This window comes from Vipera ursinii, assembly GCF_947247035.1.
Source record: "Vipera ursinii genome assembly, chromosome: 7".
Taxonomy (NCBI): Eukaryota; Metazoa; Chordata; class Lepidosauria; order Squamata; family Viperidae; genus Vipera; species Vipera ursinii.
The window spans coordinates 49,613,906-49,639,572 of record NC_139521.1 but is presented as its reverse complement, the minus strand read 5'-3'; the positions used below and the strand labels follow the sequence as shown (position 1 = coordinate 49,639,572).

Here is a 25,667-nt window from a genome sequence, read left to right as displayed (position 1 = left end):
CTCTTAAAATATAATGAAATACATTCTATACCTTATTCAATTTTCTATAAATTCATCTGTAAATCTTCAGCTCTCTGTTAATCAGCAAAGGTAGAGTAAAAATCAACAAAAATACCTAACAATTCAAGTATATAATCCCCCTTTCCATTTAATATAATGGCCTTCATCCCTCTCTTTAATAATCAAACTCTACTCTCAAATCAATAATTAAACAGTACAAAATTGAAGTTTCCTCCTCCTCCTCCTCCTCCTCCTCCTCCTCCTCCACCACCACCACCACCACCTTCTTCTCTTATCGCTTCAGGTGTCTTCAGGGACTAACAAAGTTCCAGTTCTTGCTCTTCTGGTGGCCTCAACCGTTGTTATTTGATGCTCTTGTAGTGTGTCTTTAATGTTGTCCCCCATCTTCTGGGTCTGTCTCGTATTCTTTGACCTTCACTTTTTTATATGTCTTATACAGTATGGAATCCCACGACATCCTTTCCAGGTGGATAAACCACTTTGTTTGCTGTTTTTGTATATGGTTTAAGATTGGTCCTATGCCTATTCTTTTTCTTATGATCTCGTTTCTGATTTTATCTTTTCTGGTCATTCCAGCAGCTTTCCTCAAACATCTCATTTCTCTGGTGACTAATTTTTGTTTATGTTTTATTGTAAGTGTCCATGTTTGGCACTTGTAACATAGGGTGGAGATGAATATGCTTTGTATCAGATGCTTCTTTGTATTGATCTTACGTTGAACTGCCTGATATTGTAGGTGAGGAGCTAGCTTTCCTGTCCCAATATTTGGTTTGCCTTGCTGCATCATATATTTATTTCTTCTTCCGTTTGACTAACATTGGTAAAAGTTGTTCCTAAATATTTGAACTTTGATACTTGTTTTATACTTGTTCCCTCTGTTGCTATGTTTAAGGTATGCTTTTTTTCTTATTGCCATTACTTCTGTTTTTGTTGATTCTCATATTATTTGTCTGCGCCCGCGCTCTTCGCCCACCCTCAGTAGAGTTTCTGCAGGCCACTGCCAAGCAGCATGTTTTCCGGCAGCAAGTGAGCTGGGAAGGAGCGGAGCTGGGGGGGGAAGAAGGGGACGCCATGTACCACCAGCCAGGTGCTCGCGTACCACCAGTGGTATCCGTATCACCGGTTGAAAAGCCCTGACATAGATGGCACAATGTTTTTGAGTGAACGGCTTTTGGTCATTTTCACTAGTAATTAAATGGAAACCTTCCATTAACAAGCACCGTACGGTTGCTTAGGATATATAATATTTGCATATGAAGAAATTCAGTCTTTGAATATATTTACAACCTAAATAGTATGAGAAGGAATTTCCCACTTCTGCTTTTTAGTAATTTATTATTATTATTATTATTTATTAAATTTTTATACCGCCCTTCTCCCGGAGGACTCAGGTCGGTGAACAGGGCATATAAATAGAAATACAAAAGTTAAAAAAGGATTAAATAATTGCCCAATTAAAACAATCAGAGTATAAAACCCATTAAAACCCTAACGTTCCCCCATCAGGCCAGGCCAGCTTGTTCGAATAAATGGGTCTTTAACCCGCGCCGGAAGGAGCGAAGATCCGGTGCCGTCTGGAGCTCAACCAGCAGTTGGTTCCATAAAGCCGGGGCGCCCACAGAGAAGGCCCACAGAGAATTGGCTTTCTATCATCTGATATAGGTAGTCCTTGACTTACAAGCATTCGTTTAGTGATTACTTGAAGTTACAACAGCACTGAAAAAAGTGACTGATGCCCATTTTTCACCCTTATGACTGTTACAGCAGCCCTGTGGTCACATGATCAAAATTCAGACACTTGGCAGCTCATATTTATGATGGTTGCAGTGTCCCAGAATCCTGTGATCACTTTTGTGACCTTCTGATAAGCAAAGTCAATGGGGAAGCCAGATTCACTTAACAACCGAGTTACTAACAACAGCTGCAGTGATTCACTTAACAACTGTGGTAAAAAAAAGTCATAAAATGGGGCAAAACTCACTTAATAACTGTCTTACTTAGCCACAGAAATTCTGGACTCAGATATGGTCATAAATCAAAGATTATCTGTACTTACTTTCCAAAGTGGGTATTTAAAATCAAATGAAATGCCTAAATGTATTAACCCTGCTTCTTTAAATTAATTTACTTAGTAGTAAATCCCAGAGAATCCCTTTGAGTCTCCAAATATACATAAGCAACATAGTGCTGGAAAAAAGGCACACATATCCATGATCTTTAATGAGCAGAAAATAGAGTGACCTCCAACTACAAACCCATGCTTTTATTAGATGTTCCCTGCAATTAGAGTTGAGTTTAAGGTTTCCTTTCAATGTGAGGTAACTTCTTCTCTTTGGAACAATCATTCAGTTTTAGCTCAGTCTACCTTATAGGTTTGTTGTTGAGATAAAAGGAGAAGGGAACCCCATATATGGTGCTTTGACCTCCTGGGAAAAAATGGAATGTATTAAATAATATTTCAATATTTAAATTGAGTGAATATGCATATAGATGTCTCTGAAGGAGTGCAACAAAGAAATCTACATTAGCTGCAAATACCTAAGGATGGAATTTGTGTCATCACATCCTTTTTGCGACAAAATTATTTTGTAGCAGATGTCCATGATAGTTAATATATTGGGATGCTAAACCAGATTTTACTGTTTAATACTCTGATAATATTTTAAAAAATAAAGTACTTAAATTTAAATAAAATTTAAGTAAAATGAGGACCCAGATTGTTGTAAACCAGCCAGAAAGTGCTGTGAAGTGCTGTGAAGCACTATGGGGAGGTGCAGTATAAAGGTTTAAGTGCTATTGCTATTGCTAGATCATAAAAGCATTCTTTATAGGTTAGCCCATGCAGGAAACTATGAGAACATGCAGCTTTTATCACTTAATTCCAGAACATTAGAACTAGTAACATTTCAGTTTTTCAAGTAAGACCAACAGCTAATGAATGCATTAGGCATTGGATTTAATATTCTGAGAGTCTGCCACGGATTTTGAGAGTTTTGGAAAAATAATCAGATAACCTTTCAGCAGTCACAGAAATATTTTCTGTTGCTACAGTAACATTGTAAACTTAAACAGAACTAGAAATGTGCAGTGTATTGTCAGATGGTTAATTATGTCAATGCAGTGGGCAGAATCCTCACATCTCTTTAGATGCCAAGACTTAACCTAATGATTATTTCATAAACTTATTACACTTTTTCATCTAGTTCCAAACTATCCCTTGTCTGGATATTGTTTGCAACAAGGGTATATAATAGCCTCATATATAAAGGCAAATCTTAATACATAAGTTTTATTTGTAAAAAATAAAATTATCATAAATAAATTATCATAATAATACAGGTAGTCCTTGACTTACAACATTTAGTTGCCATTCAAAGATACAACAACACTGGAAAATATGACTTACGACCATTTTTCACAGTTATGACCTTTGCAGCATCCCCATGACCATCTGATCAAAATTCAGATGCTTGGCAGCTCGTTCATATTTATGATTGTTGCTGTGTCCCAGTGTCATGTGATTACCTTTTGCGATCTTCTTACAAGCAAAGTCAATGGGGAAGTCAGATTCACTTAACAACTGGGTTACTAACTTATCAACTGCAATGATTCAGTTAATAACTGTGGCAAGAAAGGTAAATAAAATGGAGCAAAAATCACTTAACAAATGTTTCACTTAAGAACATAAATTTTGGGCTCATTTGTGGTCTTAAGTCGAGGACTACCTGTATTTAAATCAGCCTATTAAAATGAGTTTGGAAAGGTTTTTTTCTTTTTTCTTTTGATTCATGTAATTTGAATATGCCCAATGAAATGGTTAATTGATGCATGAATCAGCAGCTTTTTCTGGCCCTAGATACTATACTACAATATTACACAGGATTGATAAAAGTTGAAGTAAGAATCTGTATAGCTTATTTAAATATCTTCAAAGAACTTTACTTTCAAGTTAACCAGGAAATATAAAGAACACCGTTCAGGGTTAAGCTTAACACTGTAAGCATTGTTGCAGAAACTAGTGTTGGGTGAGACTTCATTACATTAAAATGTAAAATGAATTCTTAATGTGGGTGAAGTGTAGGGCCAATTTGTTGAGGGCCAATTTGCAGGATTCTATTCTAGATTTTCAATAGACCAACATAAATAAGAGAAAGAGGATGAAAATTTTCTCTGATATAAATCCTCTTTGATTATTTTAGCACCTTTGTCCATGAGAAAGAAGCAGCAATTTATATAGCCCCTTTAGCTAGAGAGATTAAATTTAGCTTGCTTAAATTACTCTAAAATAAATTATTTATATTTATCTACACACAAAGAGACTCTTGGGCTGTGTTGTGTTGCCTTTGGCTCAAGTTAATTTTTTCAACATTACTGCACTAATAAAACAGTTGAACAAAAACTAAATACTGTCTCTTTATCTGAAATGAAATTGAGTTCTTAGATTTTTCAGGATAAAACCAATCATCAAGAGTGATTTTGGAATTTCAGTACTAGGAGTGGAATATATCACTGTCTTAACTCTGGTCTTAATTCAGACTTGGGGATACCTGATAATGTTATTTTATTGTTTCTTGGTGATTTGCAAATACTAAAGTGAAAAAAGGCACTTTTGTAATGTTACATACATCTAGAGCTGACAAATTAGTTGTGAATTATAAGACTAGGTAAAGAACAGTAGCATCCTCTGCTGGTTGTTCAAAGTATGATTGGGCCCTGTCCTGTATTGTTTAGTATCGGGTTTGTTTGTTTGGACCATTTGATTTCCATGTCAGAAAAATGGGGATTAAAAGTCCACTGCATTTAATAAGATTTAAAAGATTATAATAGGTGTAAAGTTGTGGCTTCGAAGTTCTGTATCCAAAGGTACCTGAAAATTTTGAAAAAAATACTCGAGTTTGTCATAAAGTTGAAAAACTGTAAAATGGAAATAAATTCATGATAAATTCCCTCCTTCCTTTTTTCTTTTTTTTCCAAGCCTCAGAAGAAGAAAGTGGAAAACCTTTCCAATGTCCAATCTGTGGCTTGGTTATAAAAAGGAAGAGCTACTGGAAACGGCACATGGTGATCCACACAGGCTTAAAAAGTCATCAGTGTCCTTTGTGTCCATTTCGTTGTGCACGGAAAGACAATTTGAAGTCACATATGAAGGTAAGACTGGTAAATTCTGGCATTTAAAAAAAATTTAGTCCCTAAAATTGCTGTTGAGGATTTTAAAGCAAACTCTTAATGAAAGGCAGTGTATTTTTCATTATTAATATGATTGTTATAAATTCATTTTGTCTAGCAGAAGAATTGAGAGATTTTGGGCTTCACTTTGTTGCATTTGTTCAAACAGAGGGTAATAGGTGTTTCTCAAGACTGTTTGAATGTGAATTTTTATGTAGTTGGGAAGTAGATTTGGTATCTAAATTGCCTTTCCAACTTTATGATGTTATAATCATAAAAGTACTGATCTAACTACTACTATCTTTGAGACATCATCAAATAATTTGTCTTTAAACGTGTGTATGTGTGTACACTCACACAGGTAGATATACACATCCTAGGAAATAACTTGGTTTTGGACATAACTTGGGAAACAATAAGCTTTGTATCTGGTGTTTAATAACGTGTATAGAAGGACAACCACTTTGACCTCTATATGCTGACCTCTGTTAAAACGTTGAGATCCTCAAATGAAATGTACAGAACATAAGTTAAAAAAAAATCAGGGCAGGAAGGGAGATGATAAATCAGTAAGTGGTAACTAGCCTAATGCTCTATATATGTACCTAGATGATAACTCCCATAATCTCTTATCACTGACTTTGTCAATTGAATCTTATGAGAATTGTACAGTAATAGAGTATATTAGAATATCAGTTTACTGAATATGCATATCTTCTAGTGGCACTTTTTTTACCTACATGCAGTGCTTATAAGCTTCTATCTATACAATTCATTTGCAGATCTTTATGATCTTAACAAGGGATTTGTATTTATCTGAGTTATGAGCTGTTATCACTGTTGTTATTACTGAATTAGGTTCACCAACACCAGGACCGGGGAGAGACATTTCAGTGCCAGCTGTGTCCATTTACTTCCTCTCGCCATTTCAGTCTGAAACTCCACATGCGTTGCCACCAACACTTTCTGAGGACAGAAGCCAAAGTGAAGGAAGAGATTCCAGAAATGGATGTCAAGGTCTCACCACTACTGAGTGACAACTCCAGAATGGGTCAGGAGGTGGATGGAGGAACAGACCATGTAGGGACTACTGCTGCCTCTAGATCTCCTGATGTACTTGGGCAGGTGGGAACTGTCATTCCACCTCTGCTAGTCAAAGAAGAACCCAAAGATGACAGCAGTGCCCCTAGCCCCTCTTTAGCCCTCAATGTTGTTGACAGAATTGCCAACAGTACAAAGCTAAAAGACTCGATTGACTTTGTGACCAATACAGCATCAGCACTTTTCAGTCAAGATATATCGGTCAAGATGGCTTCAGATTTTCTCATGAAACTTTCAGGTAAAGATAAACCAAACTTTTTTCTCTCTAGGTTGGGCCATTTTCTTATGCTTTTTTATACCATGAAAATAATAGTCTCTTCAGGTTATTAAAATATATTTCCAGGCATCTTAAATCAGCTGTATCCAATCCATGGTCTGGAGGGCTCATGCAGTTTAGACAACTAGTAATTCAGCCCCATAAACGTTTAACATTATTATGTGATTTTATAGTATAAAACTATATTATGTATTTTATATGCAGTCCGAAAAGGTTATTCTTCATTCAGTGTGACCCAAGCAGGCCAAAATGTTGGACACCCATGTCTTAAATGCTATTTTCTCTCAAAATAATGCATTATGCAGACATAATTATTTTCAAGATTGCCTTTGGAAGCCACCAGTGTCCCACAGCACTAGGAGAGAGTTTCTTAGGAGTATAGTTCGTTATTTGGTGAATGGATGTCTATAATTGATCCTATCAATTAACATAGCTATTTTGGTAGCTGTGCACTGTGGTGGACACTTTGTGCCCAAAAAGTTCTCTACACTGTGGCTTGCATCTAAAAGTACCTAAGCTTATATTGCCAAGAATCTTATCATAACATTTGAAGAAGTACAAAATTCACAGAATAGCTAAATTTAAATCTCAGTATTACTCCAAGAAAAACAAGTAAGGAGTTTGAGAATGAATCTCAGCTGTTTCTCTCTGTTTCCAACTTTTTTCTTGTTTTTTTTAAGAAATCTTGTAGCAAGGATAGAAAGTAGCCAAGGCACCATGATACCTTGGCTTTTGAAAAGGGGGACAACCCAGAAACAGGATAAAACAAAAGTTCCTACCAATAGGAAACTACCCTGCAGCTCCAAAGGAAATTCTGCAACGTTGTTGTTGCACTGCCTCCTCTACATTGAAAGTTGAACTAATTCACTTCTGAAACTGGTTGAGTAAGCTTTGATTTTTATCTACTCCCATTTTTTACATGTAAAAGGACATATTACAGTGGGAGTATAGAGTTGGTCCAATTTCCTAATTTCCCAATGAATCTAGTTGCAGAAATTACTGAGGTTATGATATACAGTAGTACAATTTCAACTGGGTTCATGCAACGTCTAGTCATGCTGGCTACTTACACTCAGGTTGCTCTGTAATACTGCTTTGGAAATAAATCAGTGGATAGATTCTAGCTTTTGAGTCTGAGCATTTTTTAAAACAAATAGTTTTATTTTCAATTGTTGTAACAACACAGCAGCACTTCACTAATAATCTTAGGTGAATCCTGAAGCTACAGCCAGAGAGATTACTGACAGGTGTGTCAGGGTATCACCGATGGCATACTGAACATCTGTCATTACAACACTCTTACTTAGTAAGGTGCTTACATTGTTTCTTGACACATTCAAAACTTTTACATAACATTTATGTTACTTTAAAAAAGGCTATAATATTCTCTATGCCTCCATGGTCAGGAATTTTCTTACTATTTCCTCACTCAACATTTACTAAAGAAAGGAAAAAAAAATCTGGCAGCTACTTTACTGTGATTTAAGGCCGAAAAATTTTCAGACTGCTATAGAGAAAAGATATTTGTGAAGTGTGTTCTGTAGCTCTTCATACTTTTGAAGACTGAGAGTGCCCTTTTCAATGAACATTAATTGATCATCTGTGTATGCTGTATCTCAGTAAATGGGAATGCTAAATGAATTGGAGGATCAGAATGTATACAACCCTTTTTTTGGTAATTTCTCACTGATATTTTATATCTATTAATTCACTTTAAAATGCAGTTTTATGTCCTGAGGATGAGAAAAGTTCAATTGCAGAGTAAAGTGATGGTTATAAGAAGCATTTTCGTGGCTCTTCTTATGGCCAAGGAAAGACAAATTGCAATGCTTTCAGCAGTAATAACATAAATGCAGATTCCGGGATAGACTTAAGGAAATGTTTGATCCACAGTATCTGAGCTCTTCTACTGCTAAACATGGGTAACTGCATTCTTCAGCTCCTTCAGTGTGAGCAGCTTTCTCCCATTTTGCTTGCTGAAGAGGCCAATGTTAAGGTTGTTCTGTTCTGTATTTATACTCTGATCATTTAAAATGCTTTGGGTGGTTTAAAGCACTTCGAAAATGCAATGAAAACAGAAAATACGTAATAGAAACAACTAGCAAAATGAAACAGATTAAATTGATTTACAAGATGTAAAAACTTACAAAATTATTTGCCTGACATTTGAAAAATGACATCTGGGTAGGTGCTTTGCTAACCTTTGTAGTGAAAGCATTCCTCGGCATTCTGGGAAGGCCCTTTTCCCAGTAACTGCCAAGTACACAAGGTAGTGGAGATCACATAGGAATTTGGTTGAGTCTTTCAATATGCTCTTAATCCTTTTACTCCAGGGTGGAATAAACATAAGATAGACGGGTGGAAAGAAAAACCGCGAATAAAAGAAACTGAATGAATGCAGTTCTGAGAAACATGAAAATGATGGAATTAATAAAATGTTTTATTCTAGCTTTTTCAAGGTACAGTCTTATAAAATGCCTGCAAAGAGTAATTTCCATAGTGAAATCTACTTAGAGATAGATTAGAGAGAGTTAGAAACATGTTGATATTTTCCTCTGTTAAAGCACACTGCTTTGGAAGAAAGGGAAATGATCTCTTAAGATGTTGATCTTTTTTAAAGCCACGCTTATACCAGTAATCAATTTGTAACTTCTTCGTTATACTAACCCAGTGTTTTAAATTATATTGTTTTAAGTTCATGTCATAAATTAAATGATATATTAGGTTGTGCTTTATATGTATTAAATGAATAATACAGCTTGAAATAGATATAAAAACAAATTTTGCATGGAGAGAGAAATAAGAGGAACTGAAAACTGAATATATCTTCTCTTTTGTTGCCTGTTTTTTAATTCAGAAATTGATAAGCAATTCTGTAGTGTTTAGCAAACAGAAATACGAAGGACCCAGATGAGATCTCTCATGCAAAGAGGACCGAAGCATTTTTTTAGTGTCTTTAACAAAAAGGTCCTCAAACTTGACTTGTGTGCACTGTTACCTAGCAACATGTTATAAAGTCACTGAAGGAGTGAGATATATCTTTTAGATGAAAATCTAAACTTGGTAGATGTGTCAATGCCACACAAGGGAAAGATGTTAGGTTAAAGGAAGAAATTAAATCCATTGATCAGAACAATATGTGTCTAAAATAACATATGGAATTATGCATTGAACCAACATGGCAATACTTAACAGATCCTTCCCATAAAACAATGTTTTATTTAGTAGAGTTGAGAGATTTGCTAGCAACATTTTAAAAGAAACATTTCCATTTATTATAATATGAACAAACAAAAACATGAATATGAGAAAGACTCTGAGGATAGTTCTATGTCAGCTTTTTGGAGAAAAGTACTTCCTTTGGCTCAGATTGATGTACTGCAGGCTGCTCTGCAAATAAGCAAAATAGCAAGGGCAATTAAAGAAATGAAAAAGAAAACAAAAAGCCAGGGCCAAGTCAGATTGGGACAGTCTGGTTATGCTGCCCTGAAGGCATTGCTTGAGGAATCCATAGATGGGTCATTGATAGTTCTTGTCCCAAAGGATATATGTGCTCTGTCAATTTTGTGAGTAATTGGGACTCTGAAGGCAATTTCACACATAGGCATCCTAAGAGGTTCATAACTTTATAAAACACCAGATATTGAAATGCTGTTTTTTTCTTCTATAAATGTCCATTAAATCTATATTTAAGTATTGGAAGCTGAAAATCATCAATCTGTTATCTCTATGCTATAGGTATGGTAATATGACTAACTTGATTAGGCTGATATTGAAGATTCTTGTGAGATGGACACCTCTCTTTTAATTTATGAAATAGAGATGTGTTGAATGAGATGGTCATAAATGCCTTTCAGCTATAGCATCTAAGGTATATTTATTGCTATCAATCAGCACAAAATGTTGGTTTTGTTCTGCTGGACAAAAGAGTAGAAAGGCTTTTTATTATTTTTGTAAGCATGTCAGGAATGGATGACAAGAAAAATTGGCAAATTATTTCAGTGTGCTATCTCTGTGTAGGAATAACCTGTAGGGAGATCTATTTTATTTTATTTTATTTATATGGATTTATTGTGGCTAGTATTGGGGATCTTTAGTCATAAAAAGTCATAAAATTTCAAAGCACTTGCACAAAAAACTAATAAGAATACATATATGTATATACACAAATAGATACACACAGCACACAAACCCTTTTTACGACCCTATAGCCCCTATTCAGGGTAGAGTTAGCTAGCTAGATTGGAGTTATATATAAGAAGCTCTCAAAATTGTAAATTGGGTGAACCATTGTCAGGTTCTAGAACAGCTTTTCCTAACCTCTTAGAGAATTGCCTTAATGTCAGGACCCACCCCAATCCACATCTTAGGAAAACAAAAACTCTTCAGTTCTAGTCCAAAAGGAATTTTTACTAGGACATGTTTGGTTGTGGAAATACAAGACAGGACCTGGTATTGTTTTACAGATTGAAACTTTATAAAGAGTTCCCGGTTCAACCCCCCCTTCCCTCAACCCCATTTGGTCAGCCCCCCCATCATTTACTTTGTGTCATCCCTTTCGTGGGAAAAAGGGAACTTTGGATCTTTATAGTTATTGCCTTCTTCCTTTACAGATTCAAATGGAGACACAGGCCAGATGCCTTCTTCCCTAACCCTCCCCTTTGTTCCCCCAGTTCAAAAGGTTTCCCTTGGTCTTTGAAATAATCCAAGGCAGGTTGAATCCACATCCGCTCCTCCTTCCTTGGGAGATGGCAGAATACGGGGGGGGGGGGGATAATGTTTTAAACATACATTTATGAATGTGATATAAATGGATTCTGACAGTCTGCTCTCCTTAAAAGAAAGATATGTCCATCTGTAGGGAAAGAAAAGAAAAAAAACATATATAAATGTTAACCCGGTTTGTTCGGATATTCTGTATGAAATCTTTTAAGCAGCTTTGGTGCTTTAACGTGGCGTTTATTGACCCATTCATTTTCTGAGGAGGGGAGGTGTTTCCAAGCCACTAAACATTGGGTCGTTCCATGATGCTTTCTGGAATCCAAAATTTCTTCCACCTCAAAGTGTTGTTCCCCTTCCACCATGATGGGAGGTGGTGGTGGTGGGATTTTTGTTCGTAGGGGAGATTGTTGTTCTCTCTTTATTAGGCTGCAGTGAAAGATTGGGTGTATTTGTCTAAGATTTTTAGGTAGTCCTAATTCAACTGTTACTGGGTTTATGATTCTTTTAATTGGAAAAGGTCCGATATATTTTGGTCCTAGTTTTTTACAGGGTTGGAGTGATTTAAGGTATTTTGTGGACAGATATACCATCTCTCCCACCTTGAACGGTGTGGGATCGGCTCTTTTCCTGTCTGCCTGTGTCTTGTATGCTAGTCTAGCATCTGTTAACGCTCTTCTGACAATAGGCCAGGTGTATTGTAATTGAGCAATCCATTCCTTTAGTTCTGGAATTACCGGTTCTTTTGGGGTTAGTTCAGGTATGGTATTGAAGCTTTGGCCTGTAGCTACTTGAAAAGGAGTGTAACCTGTGCTGGAGTGGACTGCATTATTATATGCCACTTCTGTGAAAGGCAGTAGGTCCTTCTAGTTTGACTGCTGAAAATTTACATAACATCTTAAATATTGCTCAAGTACTGCATTAGATCTTTCACATTGCCCGTTCGATTGAGGATGATGACTAGATGTCAATCCTTGGGTAGTTCCTAACAGGGATAAAAATTCCTTCCAAAATGCCGTGGTAAATTGCACCCCTCTGTCAGATATGATGCATTGTGGTGCCCCATGCAATCTGTAAATATGCTGTACAAAAAGTTTTGCTAATGCTTTTGCAGTTGGAATTTTTTGGCAAGGTATGAAATGGACTTGCTTAGAGAACAGATCAGTGACAGTCCAGACAACGGTGTTTCTGTTGCTTTCTGGTAGTTCTACGATAAAGTCCATGGCTATTTCTTTCCATGGGGCTGAGGGATTCGCCACCGGTTGTAACAGTCCTGGCGATTTCCCTAGTAACCTCTTAGCCATCGCGCAAATTTGACAGCTGCTCACATAGCTTTCTATGTCTTTTTTCATAGATGGCCACCAAAATTGCCTTTTAGTTAAGTGTAATGTTTTTACAAACCTGAAATGTCCTGCTGATTTTGTATCATGGCACAGTTGCATGAAATTGGTCCTCTGGGTGGCAGGTATGTATAACTTCTCACCCACCCAGGGTAGTCCATCTTTAATTGTGCACACATGCTTATTTTTCTGGAACCATTCGTCCCCTTCCAAGGACTTTCGGAATTCTATTCCGGTTTGGCTATCCACTTTCGGCTTCATTTTTACTTGTGCCCTGGTGGTGACTGGTGCTGCCAGTTGTTCTGGAACAAGTGGTTTAAAGTCGGTTACCTGTGTGCTGTTATATTGGGGCATGCGAGATAATGCGTCTGCCAGGAAGTTCTTTCCCCCCGGCAAGTGTTTGAGAGTGAAATTGAATCGGTGAAAGTGTTGGGACCAGCGGGCTTGCTTAGGAGTGAGTTTCCTGGGCGTTTTTAGTGTAGGCTGAGTCCACATCCGCTCCTCCTTCCTTGGGAGATGGCAGAATCCTGGGGGGGGGGGGAGATAATGTTTTAAACATACATTTATGAATGTGATATAAATGGATTCTGACACTTTAGATTCAGGTCATCCCTTGGAAAGGAAGGACTATACAGGGAATCTTTGACTTATAACCATTTGTTTAGCAACTGTTCAAAGTTTCCACAGAACTGAAAAAGTGACTTATGACAAATCTTCATACTTGTGACCATCACAGAATTCCCATCCACAATCAAAGTTCAGGTATTTGGCAACCAGCATGTGTTTATGATGGTTTTAGCATTTTGGGGTCACATGATCACCATTTATGACCTACCCAGTTGAATTCTGGGAATAAGAAAAAATAAGACAATACATTACAATCTCTATAAACCTACAACACAATTATATATAAAATTATATAATATTATAAGGCAGCTTAAACAACAAATTCACTATGCAGAATTGATCACTTTCCATTGCATTTTATAAAGGGTCAGTTTAAAGCTCGAAAGTCTTTAGGATTTTAAATCTGAGGTGGTTATTTGAAACCACACTTTTTTTTTCTTCGTTGCCCTCAAGCCTAGCAAATTATCTTTTAACATATTTGCCACAAGAACCAAAGTTTATGCGAGTTAGACAAAGAAAGGTATGGTAGGAAAAATATGTATTTTAATTTTTTTAATGAAGATATTTTTAAAAAAAGAAAAGAAAAATATTGGAGAAATATATCAACATTAGGGACCTCTCCTAAGTTACTCAATTGGATTTCTTGGTGCGATTTCCCCAGTTGTTGCCCATGTTTAGCTTTCTCTTGTGAACTGATTTTATATTCATGCATTTCCTTTCACTATTCCCCCTTTTTCTAATAGCTGCAAATCAAAAAGAACCCTTGACGCCCACATTTAAAGTGAAAGAAGAACCGAAAGATGAGGACAGTGCAAGCTCCACGTTGTCTCAAACCAGTTACGGATTTAGTCATGAACCTGAAGTATCTGCCCCAAGTATTCCTAAGGAGAATCTCAAATCACAAGAAGTGCCAGCAAATGTACTGCAACAGGATATGTCAGTCAAAGCAGCATCTGAACTTCTCATGAAATTATCAGGTAATTAGTTACTTGAACATTAATCTAGCTTCTTGCATTTTTATTTTGTTTATTTGAAATTGCCTACCATTCCATTATTATTTATTTTTATGGGCACCAAGTTCTCCATCGTCATGCTGAGAAAAGGCGTTCAGGTAAGACAACGCCCCATCTCATTACTGGAATGCACAAAATTATAAATATTATTAAATAGTTGCGGAACCTATTCGTTTCTTAATGAGTGCATTTGTGCATTACTAATATTAGTACAATTTTAAAATGTTATAAAACAGCCCTGCCTCACCAAGTGACATCTGGATATACTGGGGTTATAATCATCATGTTTTTTCATAGAAGGTTGAAGAATTCAGTCTTTTCTGTTATCTGTCTTGTTGTAAAAGGGAAAAAGATTGGGAGAAAGTGTCATCAGTGTTAATACTTCGACTGTGTCCAAGAGCATCTTGAGCCACAAAGTAGCTGATTGCATTTTATAGTAAAGTATTATTTAATCTTGCCTGAGGTAGCTTATGGCTTCGTATGTTGTAAAAGTTTGACTTATTTTTGAAAAGCATGTGTAAATTAACTATGTAGTCATAAATTTAAAGCCTTTTTAAAAGGAGAAACATCACCCTTATCCCTGTTATCCAGAAATCCCTCCTCTTTTTAAACCCTCTTAACCCGGCAGTTTCATTGGCTCTTAAGCCTAACCGCTACAGTAATGCTCACATAATTTAAATTTTCCAAGCCATTATTTTAATGGCTGAAAATCTCTTAATTTGTATGAAATTTTGTCTACAAAATTTTTGCAAGTACAACAGAATTAGTTAAGGTTCTTCCTACAGACACCCATGTACTCCTAACAATTCCCTGGCTGCCACAGTCTCTCTACGCTTGATTTTTTATAAAAGGTTTTAAATAAAAAAATTACATGATCGTACATAATTTGTGTCATGACCTGCATCATGTATCTGGAAAAATAGTTGATTGGGGAGGGTTGTGGCATATACTCAAATGTTCTGTTCTATATTTTACTTTGGTGGTTTTCTAACATTATTAGTACAGTTCAAAGAAAATAGTGGGGGGAGGGGGGGAATCTCAATTGGCATTTTTTCCAGGGACTATCATTCTGGATGCCTAGTTGTATACTAAGATTATTATATTTCATCAGCATGACAGACTTTATTCTTATTTCATGACAATTTCAAAACATTCACAACCTGGCATAGAAAAGCTTACATTCTAGATTAATATTTATTTTATTAATAAATTAATATTAATTTATTAATATAGGTTCATATAGTACTGCACCAACTATCATATACATTAATGACTTCTTTGTGTGAAGATTTTTATGTATCCATACTATATACACAATAGTTTAAGGAGATCTGCAGGAAAACCCATATTTTCAGAATTTGGTAATGGTATGACAAAAACCACATAATAAGGATTGCATATGCTCAGTTGAAGGGCTTTTTAGGAGAGGACTGTAGAATTGAACATATTATCCTGAAACAACATAGATCTCTCACTGGAATTCTAAGAATTGCTCCAGAAGAAACGGGGTGTGTGCTCTGTTAAATACACCACTGGACGCAAGTGTATTTTTTTTAAAAAAATAGCTTTGAAATAAGCGGAAAGGTCATAGAAAACTCTGATCTCCAGTACTGGAAGTTATAATTGATCCTTCTATGGGAACTATTCCATTCCTGCATGTTTGTTATATAACTAGGTATTCTGGCTTTAGTCATTAGTTAATTCAGTTCAATCTAGAAGTTAAAATTAATAGTACTAAAATTAAATACTGCTTAATAATAGCTCAGAGTCCACATCCATTTGAATAAAGTTCCCCAATGCTGCCCATATCCTTCTGTTTATTTGTCTGCTCTTTAAGTGCACTGTGTATTCTATGTAATTATGCTATGATATTTGCAAACAGCTCACTTGGGTAAACTACTCTTGTGCAGATAGTGTATATGCCTCGTAGCTTTACATAAATATTAGGTAGCACCTTATATAAAATATTCAGCATGTAATTATAGGAAATTGAGATTTTGATAACATTTCCAGCACCGTACCTAGTGACATAGAATTTGTTTTTCATTGAGAAAGCACATGTGTTTGTAGGTAATGTTCAGAATACAAATATAAAAGCATATATAGAAGAAACCACACATTTTGAAGTCATGAATATTAAGTGCTTGTTTTTGGCAAGGAAGTTTTTATTAATTCTTGTGCATTTAGTTATAAAGTAATAAAAAGTCTTGTTTGGCTTCCAAGTAATATAGTTTAATTTGGTTACCCACAACTTAAGAAGAACTGATTCAGAATCCCAAATGATTGTTGAACAGAAATGTAATTCTAATAATAATTTCTGTAATCACATGACTACTTATTCTTTTTCTTTCTAAAATGCATTGGTTATAAAGGGAGATATGGCACAAAGCAGCTTATTAGACTATAATATTGAAGACGTTGATTGAAGAGAATTGGATGCTATATATACCTGACTCAGGAAGCAGTCCCTAATCTTTCCCCACTAATACCCTTTATACAGAATTGTCCAAAGCATGAGTCAGCACAGAGATTTGTGCCAAAAAAATAATCATCACCTTCCAATTGTCAGCTGTGTTGGAGAGGCAGTAATCAGGGTAAGCAGCCACCAGCCGGGCATAGAGGATTTTACAGAATGCCTAGCCATGATTGATTCCACTGTGCAAAAAGAGATGGCGGGAACAGCATCACAACCTGTTTCTATGTCCTATGGAAAACCAAGAAAGGCCACAAGCATGAAAAATGCACATGCTGCTGCTTATATACTTGTTCTTTATATCTTTGTTCAACTACCCCATGCAAGAATTTAACCTAGCTAAGCAATTGGCTAAGATATCTGCTTGTTTGCCATCCTCTTATATTATAAAAAGTAGATGCAATGTAAAGTAATGATGTTAGTTTTCAGGATGTAGCTTCTTTTCAGGGTGTCTAAGAGCTAAATCACCAAGTGTTCTGCTAGTGCAGGGGTAGGCAACCTTGACTCTTTTATGACTTGTGGTCTTCAATACCCAGAATTCCTGAACCAGTCATGCTGACTCAGGAATTCTGGGATTTGAAGTCCACAAGTCATAAAAGAGCCAAGGTTGCCTAACCCTGCTCTAGTGGAAAGCTTTGCAAATCTCTGCATACAGCCAACTACTGTAGGTGACTCAGCCTGTCGTTCCCTCTCAGTCCTGTGAAGAAGGAAATAGGCCATTTCTGAAAATGTTGCAGAAAAAAATGCATGGACTTGACCACGTAGTAGCCACTAGTCAAGACTTATATGAAGATCCATCTATTCTATCTCTCCATCCACCTACCCTACCTACAAAGGAAGTACTCAAAGTTAGACTAGTACAGTGATGGCGAACCTTTTAGAGACCGAGTGCCCAAACTGCAACCCAAAACCCACTTATTTATCACCGGGTGCCAGGTGGGACGTGGCCCACTGGGTGGGTGTGGCTGTGATGCACTCTGGAGCATCACAGCCCGCCACTAGCAGTTCAGAGAAGCTGACTCTGAGCTGGACAGCTGGCGGACAGCTGAGGAGGCGATGCAGTGGGTTGTGCCCAGGAAAAGGAGAGCATGCGAGGCCAGGAGGGGACAGGATGGGGGAGAGGGAAACCAGCCATGCCGGGATGCATCCGGCCACGTGGGACCTCGGGCAGCTGGTTGAAGAGGGATGGTTGCCATCTCCAGGACATGGCATGTGTGCCCACAAAAAGGGCTCTGAGTGCCACCTCTGGCACGTGTATATTGTATTAAAATGTTGCTGTATAACATACTATACCAATAATTTTGGGTACTTCCTTTGTGGGTACTTTGGAAAGAGAAATGTTCTGCTTTAAAAAATTATATAGTATTAAACTTGCACTATAAATTGTTGGGAGTTCAGTTTTCTTTAGGGTTTTTTTGTTTTGTTTTGTTTTTTGAATAATTGGTCAGTGCCAAGCTTCTGGATTTCATTTGATTATGTATTTAAATACTTTTAAAAACTCAACAGCTGTAAGTGCAGATGTTTTCTGTTTTCCAGGAAGTGTTTCCTTTCTCATTTCTTTTCATCTTTTTCCAATTGAACTACAATAATGAATTTCAATAGTTGGATTTGCTATTTCCAGGGTTATTGGTCAGTAGCATCCCAGCTTCTAATAGTCTCACAAGGAAGATCTGGCTAATGCCACATTCAAGTATTTTTGATTGTGTGATTTTTTTAAAGAAATATTTACTTATTGAATTATTTATGTGATTATACTGTTATAATTGTTGTTCAGGGTCAAAGAGGACAACTGCAGCATTCATCCTTTAATAAATTGCCCATATTTGTGACTATTTCTTGAAATATGTTATGATTGCCTCTGTAGGAAAATAAAAATCTAATACAGCAGCTGCATGCAAGAGCAAGGGTTAAAGTTCTATAAATATGAAAAAGGATATAAAAAATACTGGAAATGTAGACTAGAAAGATCAAACTTTTTTATGCAATTTATTCATAGTATTTTTAAAACAGTATTTTGCAGACAGTTACACAACTGAAACTCCCAAGAACCATGATGCAGAGTTTGTAAAGTTAGTTGACTTCTGTCCATATACCAGGGGTGTCAAACTCAATTTCATTGAGGGCCGCATCAGCATTGTGGTTGCCCTCAGGGGGCCGGGTGGGTATGGCCAGGGTGGGTGTGGCCTACTGGGTGGGCGTGGCTAGAGTATGTATGGCCTACTGGGTGGGCGTGGCCAGCTCTACATAGTTCACATCAAGGCTGCCTATGGGGGCCTGGGCAGGAGTGGGACAGATCTGAGGGTCTCTGGCAGGAGGAGGGTCTCTGGGCCAGGGCCAAGGCAGTGGGGGCTGTTCCTTCACTGTTTCCAGGATGGCTTCGCGGGCCGCATGAAACCACTTCGCAGGCCGGATCTGGCCCCCGGGCCTTGTGTTTGACATGTCTGCCATATACAATGAACTTAGTACAGGTAGTTCTCTACTTAAAATAGTTCATTTGGTGACCGTTCAAAGTTACAACATTACTGAAAAAAGTGACTTATGACTATTTTTCACACTTACCACTGTTGCAGTATCCTCATGATCACATGATCAGAATTCGGTTGCTTGACAACTGGCATATATTTATGAAGATTGCTGTGGCCCAGGATCATGTGATCGTCTTTTGCAACCTTTTGACCAGCAAAGTCAATGGGGAAGCCACATAACTGTATTATTAACAACTGCAGTGATTCACTTAACAATTGTGGGAAGAAAAGTCATAAATGGGGCAAAATTCACTTAACACCTTTCTCACCTAGCAACAGAAATTTTGGGCTCAGTTACGATTGTAAGTCAAGGACTATCTGGAGTCAGGAAGGATTTCAAGATACCAAACACTGTCTTTCTATTACTACTGTTACTGTTCTTATATTTATTATTGTTATTAATAGTAATATTGCTAATTTATACAGTAACTACACCATATATGCATTCATTTTAATTTTTAAACAAGTGATATGTGGAGAAAAGCAAAGTCTTACATTTAGGCAGGAAAACCCAAAAGCACAAATACAGATTGGGCGAGACCTGGCTTAAAAACAGTAACTGTGAGAGGCACCTTGGCATCCTAGTGGACGATCACTTGACTATGAGCCAGCTGCGTGCAGCAGCAACCAAAAAAGCTAATACAATACTGGGTTGTATAAACAGAGGCATAGAATCAAGATCACACGAAGTATTACCGCTTTATAAAACCTTAGTAAGACCACACCTGGAATACTGCAGCCAATTTTGGTCACCATATCATAAAAAAGATGTTGAGAGTTTGGAAAAAAATTCAGAGAAGAGCAACTAAGATGATCAAAGGCCTGGAGACTAAAACATACAAAGAATGGCTATGGGACTTGGGTTTGACTAGTCTAAAGAAAAGAAGAAATAGAGGAGACATGATAGCAGTTTTCCAGTATCTAAGGGGCTGCCACAAGGCAGAGGGGGTCAGGTTGTTCACCAAAATGCCAGATGTAAAGATGAGAAACAATGGTTGGAAACTGATCAAAGAGAGAAGCAACCTGGAATTAAGGACAAACTTCCTGACAGTGAGGACAATCAACCAGTAGAACAGCTTACCCCCAGAAATCGTTGGCGCTCCATTACTAGAGATTTTTAAGAAGAGACTAGACATTCACCTGTCTGAGATGGTATACGTTCTCCTGCTTGAGCAGGGGGCTGGACTTAGAAGACCTCCAAGGTCCCTTTCCAGCTCTATTCTATTCTACACATGCATATATATGATGCTGATGCCCTAGCACTTAAAGAGAACATCTGTAAAAGAACATTTGCAGGATATCTTTTTAGACCAATGTAAATTCAAACTTCCCCTTCATGGATTACTGCCTTGTCGTGGCAAAGGGGCTTGTGTAATTCAATGAAGCTATGAGCTATGCCGTGCAGGGCCACCCAAGACAGAAAGATCATAGCAGAGAGTTCTGACAAAACGTGATCCACTGGAGAAGGAAATGGCAACCCACTCCAGTATCTTTGCCATGAAAACCCTATGGACAGTACCAAAAGGCAAAACTATATGACGCTGGAAGATGAACCCCTCAGGTCGGAAGGTGTCCAATATGCTACTAGGGAAGAGCAGAGGGCTAGTACTAGTAGCGCCAGAAAGAATGAAGCGACTGGGCCAAAGCCGAAAGGACGCTCAGCTGTGGATGTATCTGGTGGTGAAAGGAAAGTCTGATGCTGTAAAGATTTTTTCTCCATAGGAACCTGGAATGTAAGATCCATGAATCAAGGAAAGCTGGACGTGGTCAAACAAGAGATGACAAGACTGAACATCAACATCTTAGGTATCAGCGAACTAAAATGGACAGGAATGGGTGAATTTAATTCAGATGACCATCAGGTATACTACTGCGGGCAAGAATCCCTCAGAAGAAATGGAGTAGCCTTCATAGTCAATAAAAGAGTAGGAAAAGCAATACTGGGATACAATCCTCAAAATGACAGAATGATCTCAGTTCGAATCCAAGGCAAACCATTCAATATCACAGTAGTCCAAGTCTATGCCCCAACCACCGGTGCTGAAGAGGATGAAATTGACCGGTTCTATGAAGCCCTACAGCACCTTATAGAACTAACACCAAAAAATGATGTCCTTATCATCATGGGGGATTGGAATGCTAAAGTAGGAAGCCAAAAGATAACTGGAATAACAGGCAAGTTTGGCCTTGGAGTAGAAAATGAAGCAGGGCACAGGCTGATAGAATTTTGTCAAGAGAATACGATGGTCATAGCAAACACTCTTTTCCAACAACCCAAGAGACGGCTCTACACATGGACATCACCAGACGGTCAACACAGAAATCAGATTGACTATATGCTTTGCAGCCAAAGATGGAGAAGCTCTATACAGTCAGTAAAAACAAGACCATGAGCTGACTGTGGCTCAGACCATGAGCTTCTCGTTGCAAAGTTTAGGCTTAAACTGAAGAAAGTAGGGAAAAGCGCTAGGCCAGTCAGGTATGAATTAAATCATATCCCTGTTGAATGTACAGTAGAGGTGACAAGTAGATTTAAGGAATTAGATCTGATAGAGTGCCTGAAGAACTATGGACGGAGGTTCGCAACATTGTACAACAGGTAGCAACCAAAACCATCCCAAAGAAAAAGAAATGCAAGAAAACAAAATGGATGTCTGAGGAAGCTTTGCAAATAACTAAGGAAAGGAGGGAAGCGAAAGGCAAGGGAGAAAAAGTAAAGTTATGCTTAAAATCCTACAAGCTAGACTTCAGCAGTATGTGGATCGAGAACTACCAGAAGTACAGGCAGGATTTCAAAGAGGCAGAGGAACTAGAGATCAATTTGCCAACATACGCTGGATCATGAAGAAAGCTAAAGAGTTCCAGAAAAACATCTGCTTCATTGACTATGCTAAAGCCTTTGATTGTGTGGATCATAACAAACTGTGGCGAGTCCTTAAAGAGATGGGTGTACCAGACCATCTTATTTGTCTCTTGAGAAACTATATGCAGGCCAAGAAGCAACAGTGAGAACTGGACACGGAACCACTGATTGGTTCAAAATTGGGAAAGGAGTCTAGCAAGGCTGTATTCTGTCGCTTTGCCTATTTAACTTATATGCAGAGCACATCATGAGAAAGGCAGGGCTAGATGAATCAAAAGTTGGAATTAAGATTGCCGGGAGAAATATCAACAACCTAAGATATGCAGATGGTACCACTCTTATGGCAGAAAGTGAAGAAGAACTAAAGAGCCTCTTGTTGTGGGTGAAGAAGGAGAGTGCAAAACTTGGGTTGAAACTAAACATTAAGAAAACCAAGATCATGGCATCCGGCCCTCTCAATTCCTGGCAAATAGATGGGGAAGAAATGGAGGTAGTGACAGATTTTATTTTCCTGGGCTCCAAGGTCACTGCAGATGGGGACTGTAGCCAAGAAATTAAAAGACGCTTGCTCCTGGGGAGGAAAGCCATGGCAAATCTAGACAGCACACTAAAAAGCAGAGACATCACCCTGTCAACAAAAGTGTGTATAGTCAAGGCTATGGTCTTCCCAGTTGCAATGTATGGCAGTGAAAGCTGGACCATAAAAAAGGCTGAGCGCCAAAGAATTGAGGCCTTTGAATTATGGTGCTGGAGAAGACCGGTCAGTCCTAGAGGAGATCAACCCTGACTGCTCTTTAGAAGGCCAGGTCCTGAAGCTAAAACTCAAATACTTTGGCCACCTAATGAGAAGGAAGGACTCACTAGAGAAGAGCCTAATGCTGGGAAAGATTGAGGGCAACAGAAGAAGGGGATGACAGAGAATGAGGTGGGTGGATGGAGTCACTGAAGCAGTAGGCGTGAGCTTAAATGGACTCCAGAAGATAGTAGAGGACAGGAAGGCCTGGAGGAACGTTGTCCATAGGGTCGTGATGGGTCGGACACGACTTCGCAACTAACAACAACAAATTCAAACTTGAATAGGATTGTCAAAAAGAGAGAGAGATAAAGCCAATAATATTTGTGTCTCCCAAGAGCTTTATTTCTTTCAATTATAGGCAGGGTTTTTTATTGGCACATAAGAGGCAGTAATGAAAATCAATATTATTTTTCCATCACATAGGTCCTATTTGAAATATATAAAACAGTCAAAAGGAGTGAAAAATTTTTTGTTTTATATATTATGAACAAATATACAAGATTGTACTCCTTGAAATATAGATGTCATGAACACCAGCTTTAAGAATAATTGAAAATAATTATTGATTCTGGGTTCTCATTTTATTGACCTCGGAAGGCTGGAAGGCTGAGTCAACCTTGAACTGGTGAGACACGAACTAACCACTGCGCCACCACGGCTCATTTCTGGATGTATACCAATGCTTATTTAGTAGTGTTTAATTGCATTATTTTTGTTAAAAAATAAAGCAACATTGTTATGTTTTTGTATTTGTTTTTATGCAATAAAAATATAATCTAATTGTTTAAATCTTGAATAAAAGACCTATAAAATGGATGTCCTTAATTTGTCAACATTATGCTTCACTCTAAAAAGACTGGACTACATTAATCTCATCTCCATATTGAGATAGATTGTTGCCACACTTTTTTTATTAAATATACCACACAAATAAAAGGAAAAGGAAAGGAGCCTTTGCAGAATTTATTCTGCTAGTCGTTGGGGGCAGTGCTCGTCTCCATTTCAAGGCCACGAGCCATTGCTGTCTGAAGACATTTCTGCAGTCATGGGGCCAGTATGATGTCACAAAGTGATACCTGTTTACCTACTCACATTTGCATGCTTTAAACTGCTGGATGGACAGGAGCCAGCATCGTGTGACACTCTGGTCTCGAACTCGGGCTATCACTGACAAGCCATGTTTCTTGATCGCTGAGCCATCGTGCTGTACAAATAAAGCTTATTAGAAAATCTTCAAGGCTTTATTTTACTTTGCTCTGCAGTAAAATGGGCGGCAAACAAATTTAATAAATAAATAAAATTAAAACAATTCTAATCTCTGAAATTTATTTGCTTATTTTTTATTAATGTTGAAGTTCATACAACTAATAAAAATGCATATTAATTTATGCAGCTAGTTAGTATTTTTACCATAAATCTTGTAAATGATGGATAATAAAATTGTACTGTGAATTTTGTATCTCAGACGTTTTGGGGTTTTATCTTAGAATTTAGCTACCATGTTATTTCAGAAAGTCTTTTAATATCTAGACATACAAACTTAGGAAAGTACAGTGGTACCTTGGTACTCATTGTTAATTGGTTCCAGGAGGCCCAAGGAGTACCAAAAACCATGAGTAATGGGGGAAAAAATCCATAAGGAATAATGTAATGAATCACAAGGCAGCTGACACTGACAGATTCTATTTGTGCGTTGAGTACCAAACAAATGATGAGTACCAGGACAAATTTTTTGCATCAAATGCGTTGAGTACCAAATTTGATGAGTTCCAAAGTGGTTGAGTAACAAGGTGCCACTGAATAGAGAATTCTGGCATTGTTTGGCGCAATGAAGTTTGCAGCAACAGCAGCATGATCACCACCCATTTCAGACAATTTCCTGACATCTGAACATAGATGGATTGGTGCAGGGGGAAAAAAAAGTCCCCATTCTGTTGCTCAAACAATCTCTCATCAACAGAATACTGGCTGAATCAGTGAATTTATGTAATTTCAGACATACATTTTTTCCATAAGGCATAGTCCTTTTATGAAATGTTTAACCATGAAGTGCCAAGAAATCTGCCACTCAGAAACTGGTGGCAGTTTATAATGTTATAAACTCCTAATTCAATCAACATTAAAAATCAGATAGTAAAAAGTGTATTTATTGAAAATAGTTCTACTTGCATTTGAATTCCCCCTAATCTCATTATGAACATGGAATGGAAAGAGGCATCAACTAATAATCCAGAAATTAATTAATGAACCAAACAGAACTTTTCCCCATTACATTTCATGCAAAAGAAACATATATTTCAAGAGTATCTGGCACAGTTAAAGGAGGAATAGAAAAATCTGCATGGTCATTAATATTGCAGCTACTTGGATGGATTACCCTCTGAGTTAAGGCCAGGTTCATATCTCTTGTAGTAAATTTCTTTGTTCGTTTTTCCCATCCTGAGTGAGAAATTTGAAACTAATATTGTCAACTTCTATATCTGAAAGGTATTTGAAGTGTAATAATAAAATACCTGTTGTGTTGATTTAAACAATGTTTATACAATGTTTAAACATGACCTGTTGATTGGAATTAGTTCAAATCATTTCAAAGTTGACTATTTAATGCTGTATAAACTTAGGTATAATTGCCTGATGTCATCTTTGGAAATAGATTCCACAAATAAGCAATTCTGTTTTGATAAATAGTCTGAAAATATTAATAGTAGTGAATATGCAGCTTGATCTCAGTATGTAAATAAAGCAT

At 37.4% G+C, this 25,667-nt stretch overlaps 1 protein-coding gene across 1 annotated transcript in view; it reads left to right on the top strand.

The window, feature by feature from the left end:
* Positions 1-25,667, top strand: part of ZNF827 (zinc finger protein 827) — a 124,170-nt gene that overhangs the window by 43,547 nt on the left and 54,956 nt on the right. Inside the window, exons 3-5 of the mRNA XM_083367763.1 lie at positions 4,997-5,169; positions 6,046-6,526; positions 13,995-14,228. Coding sequence (XP_083223889.1) covers positions 4,997-5,169; positions 6,046-6,526; positions 13,995-14,228 — 888 coding nt within the window. The remainder of the gene's footprint in view (positions 1-4,996; positions 5,170-6,045; positions 6,527-13,994; positions 14,229-25,667) is intronic.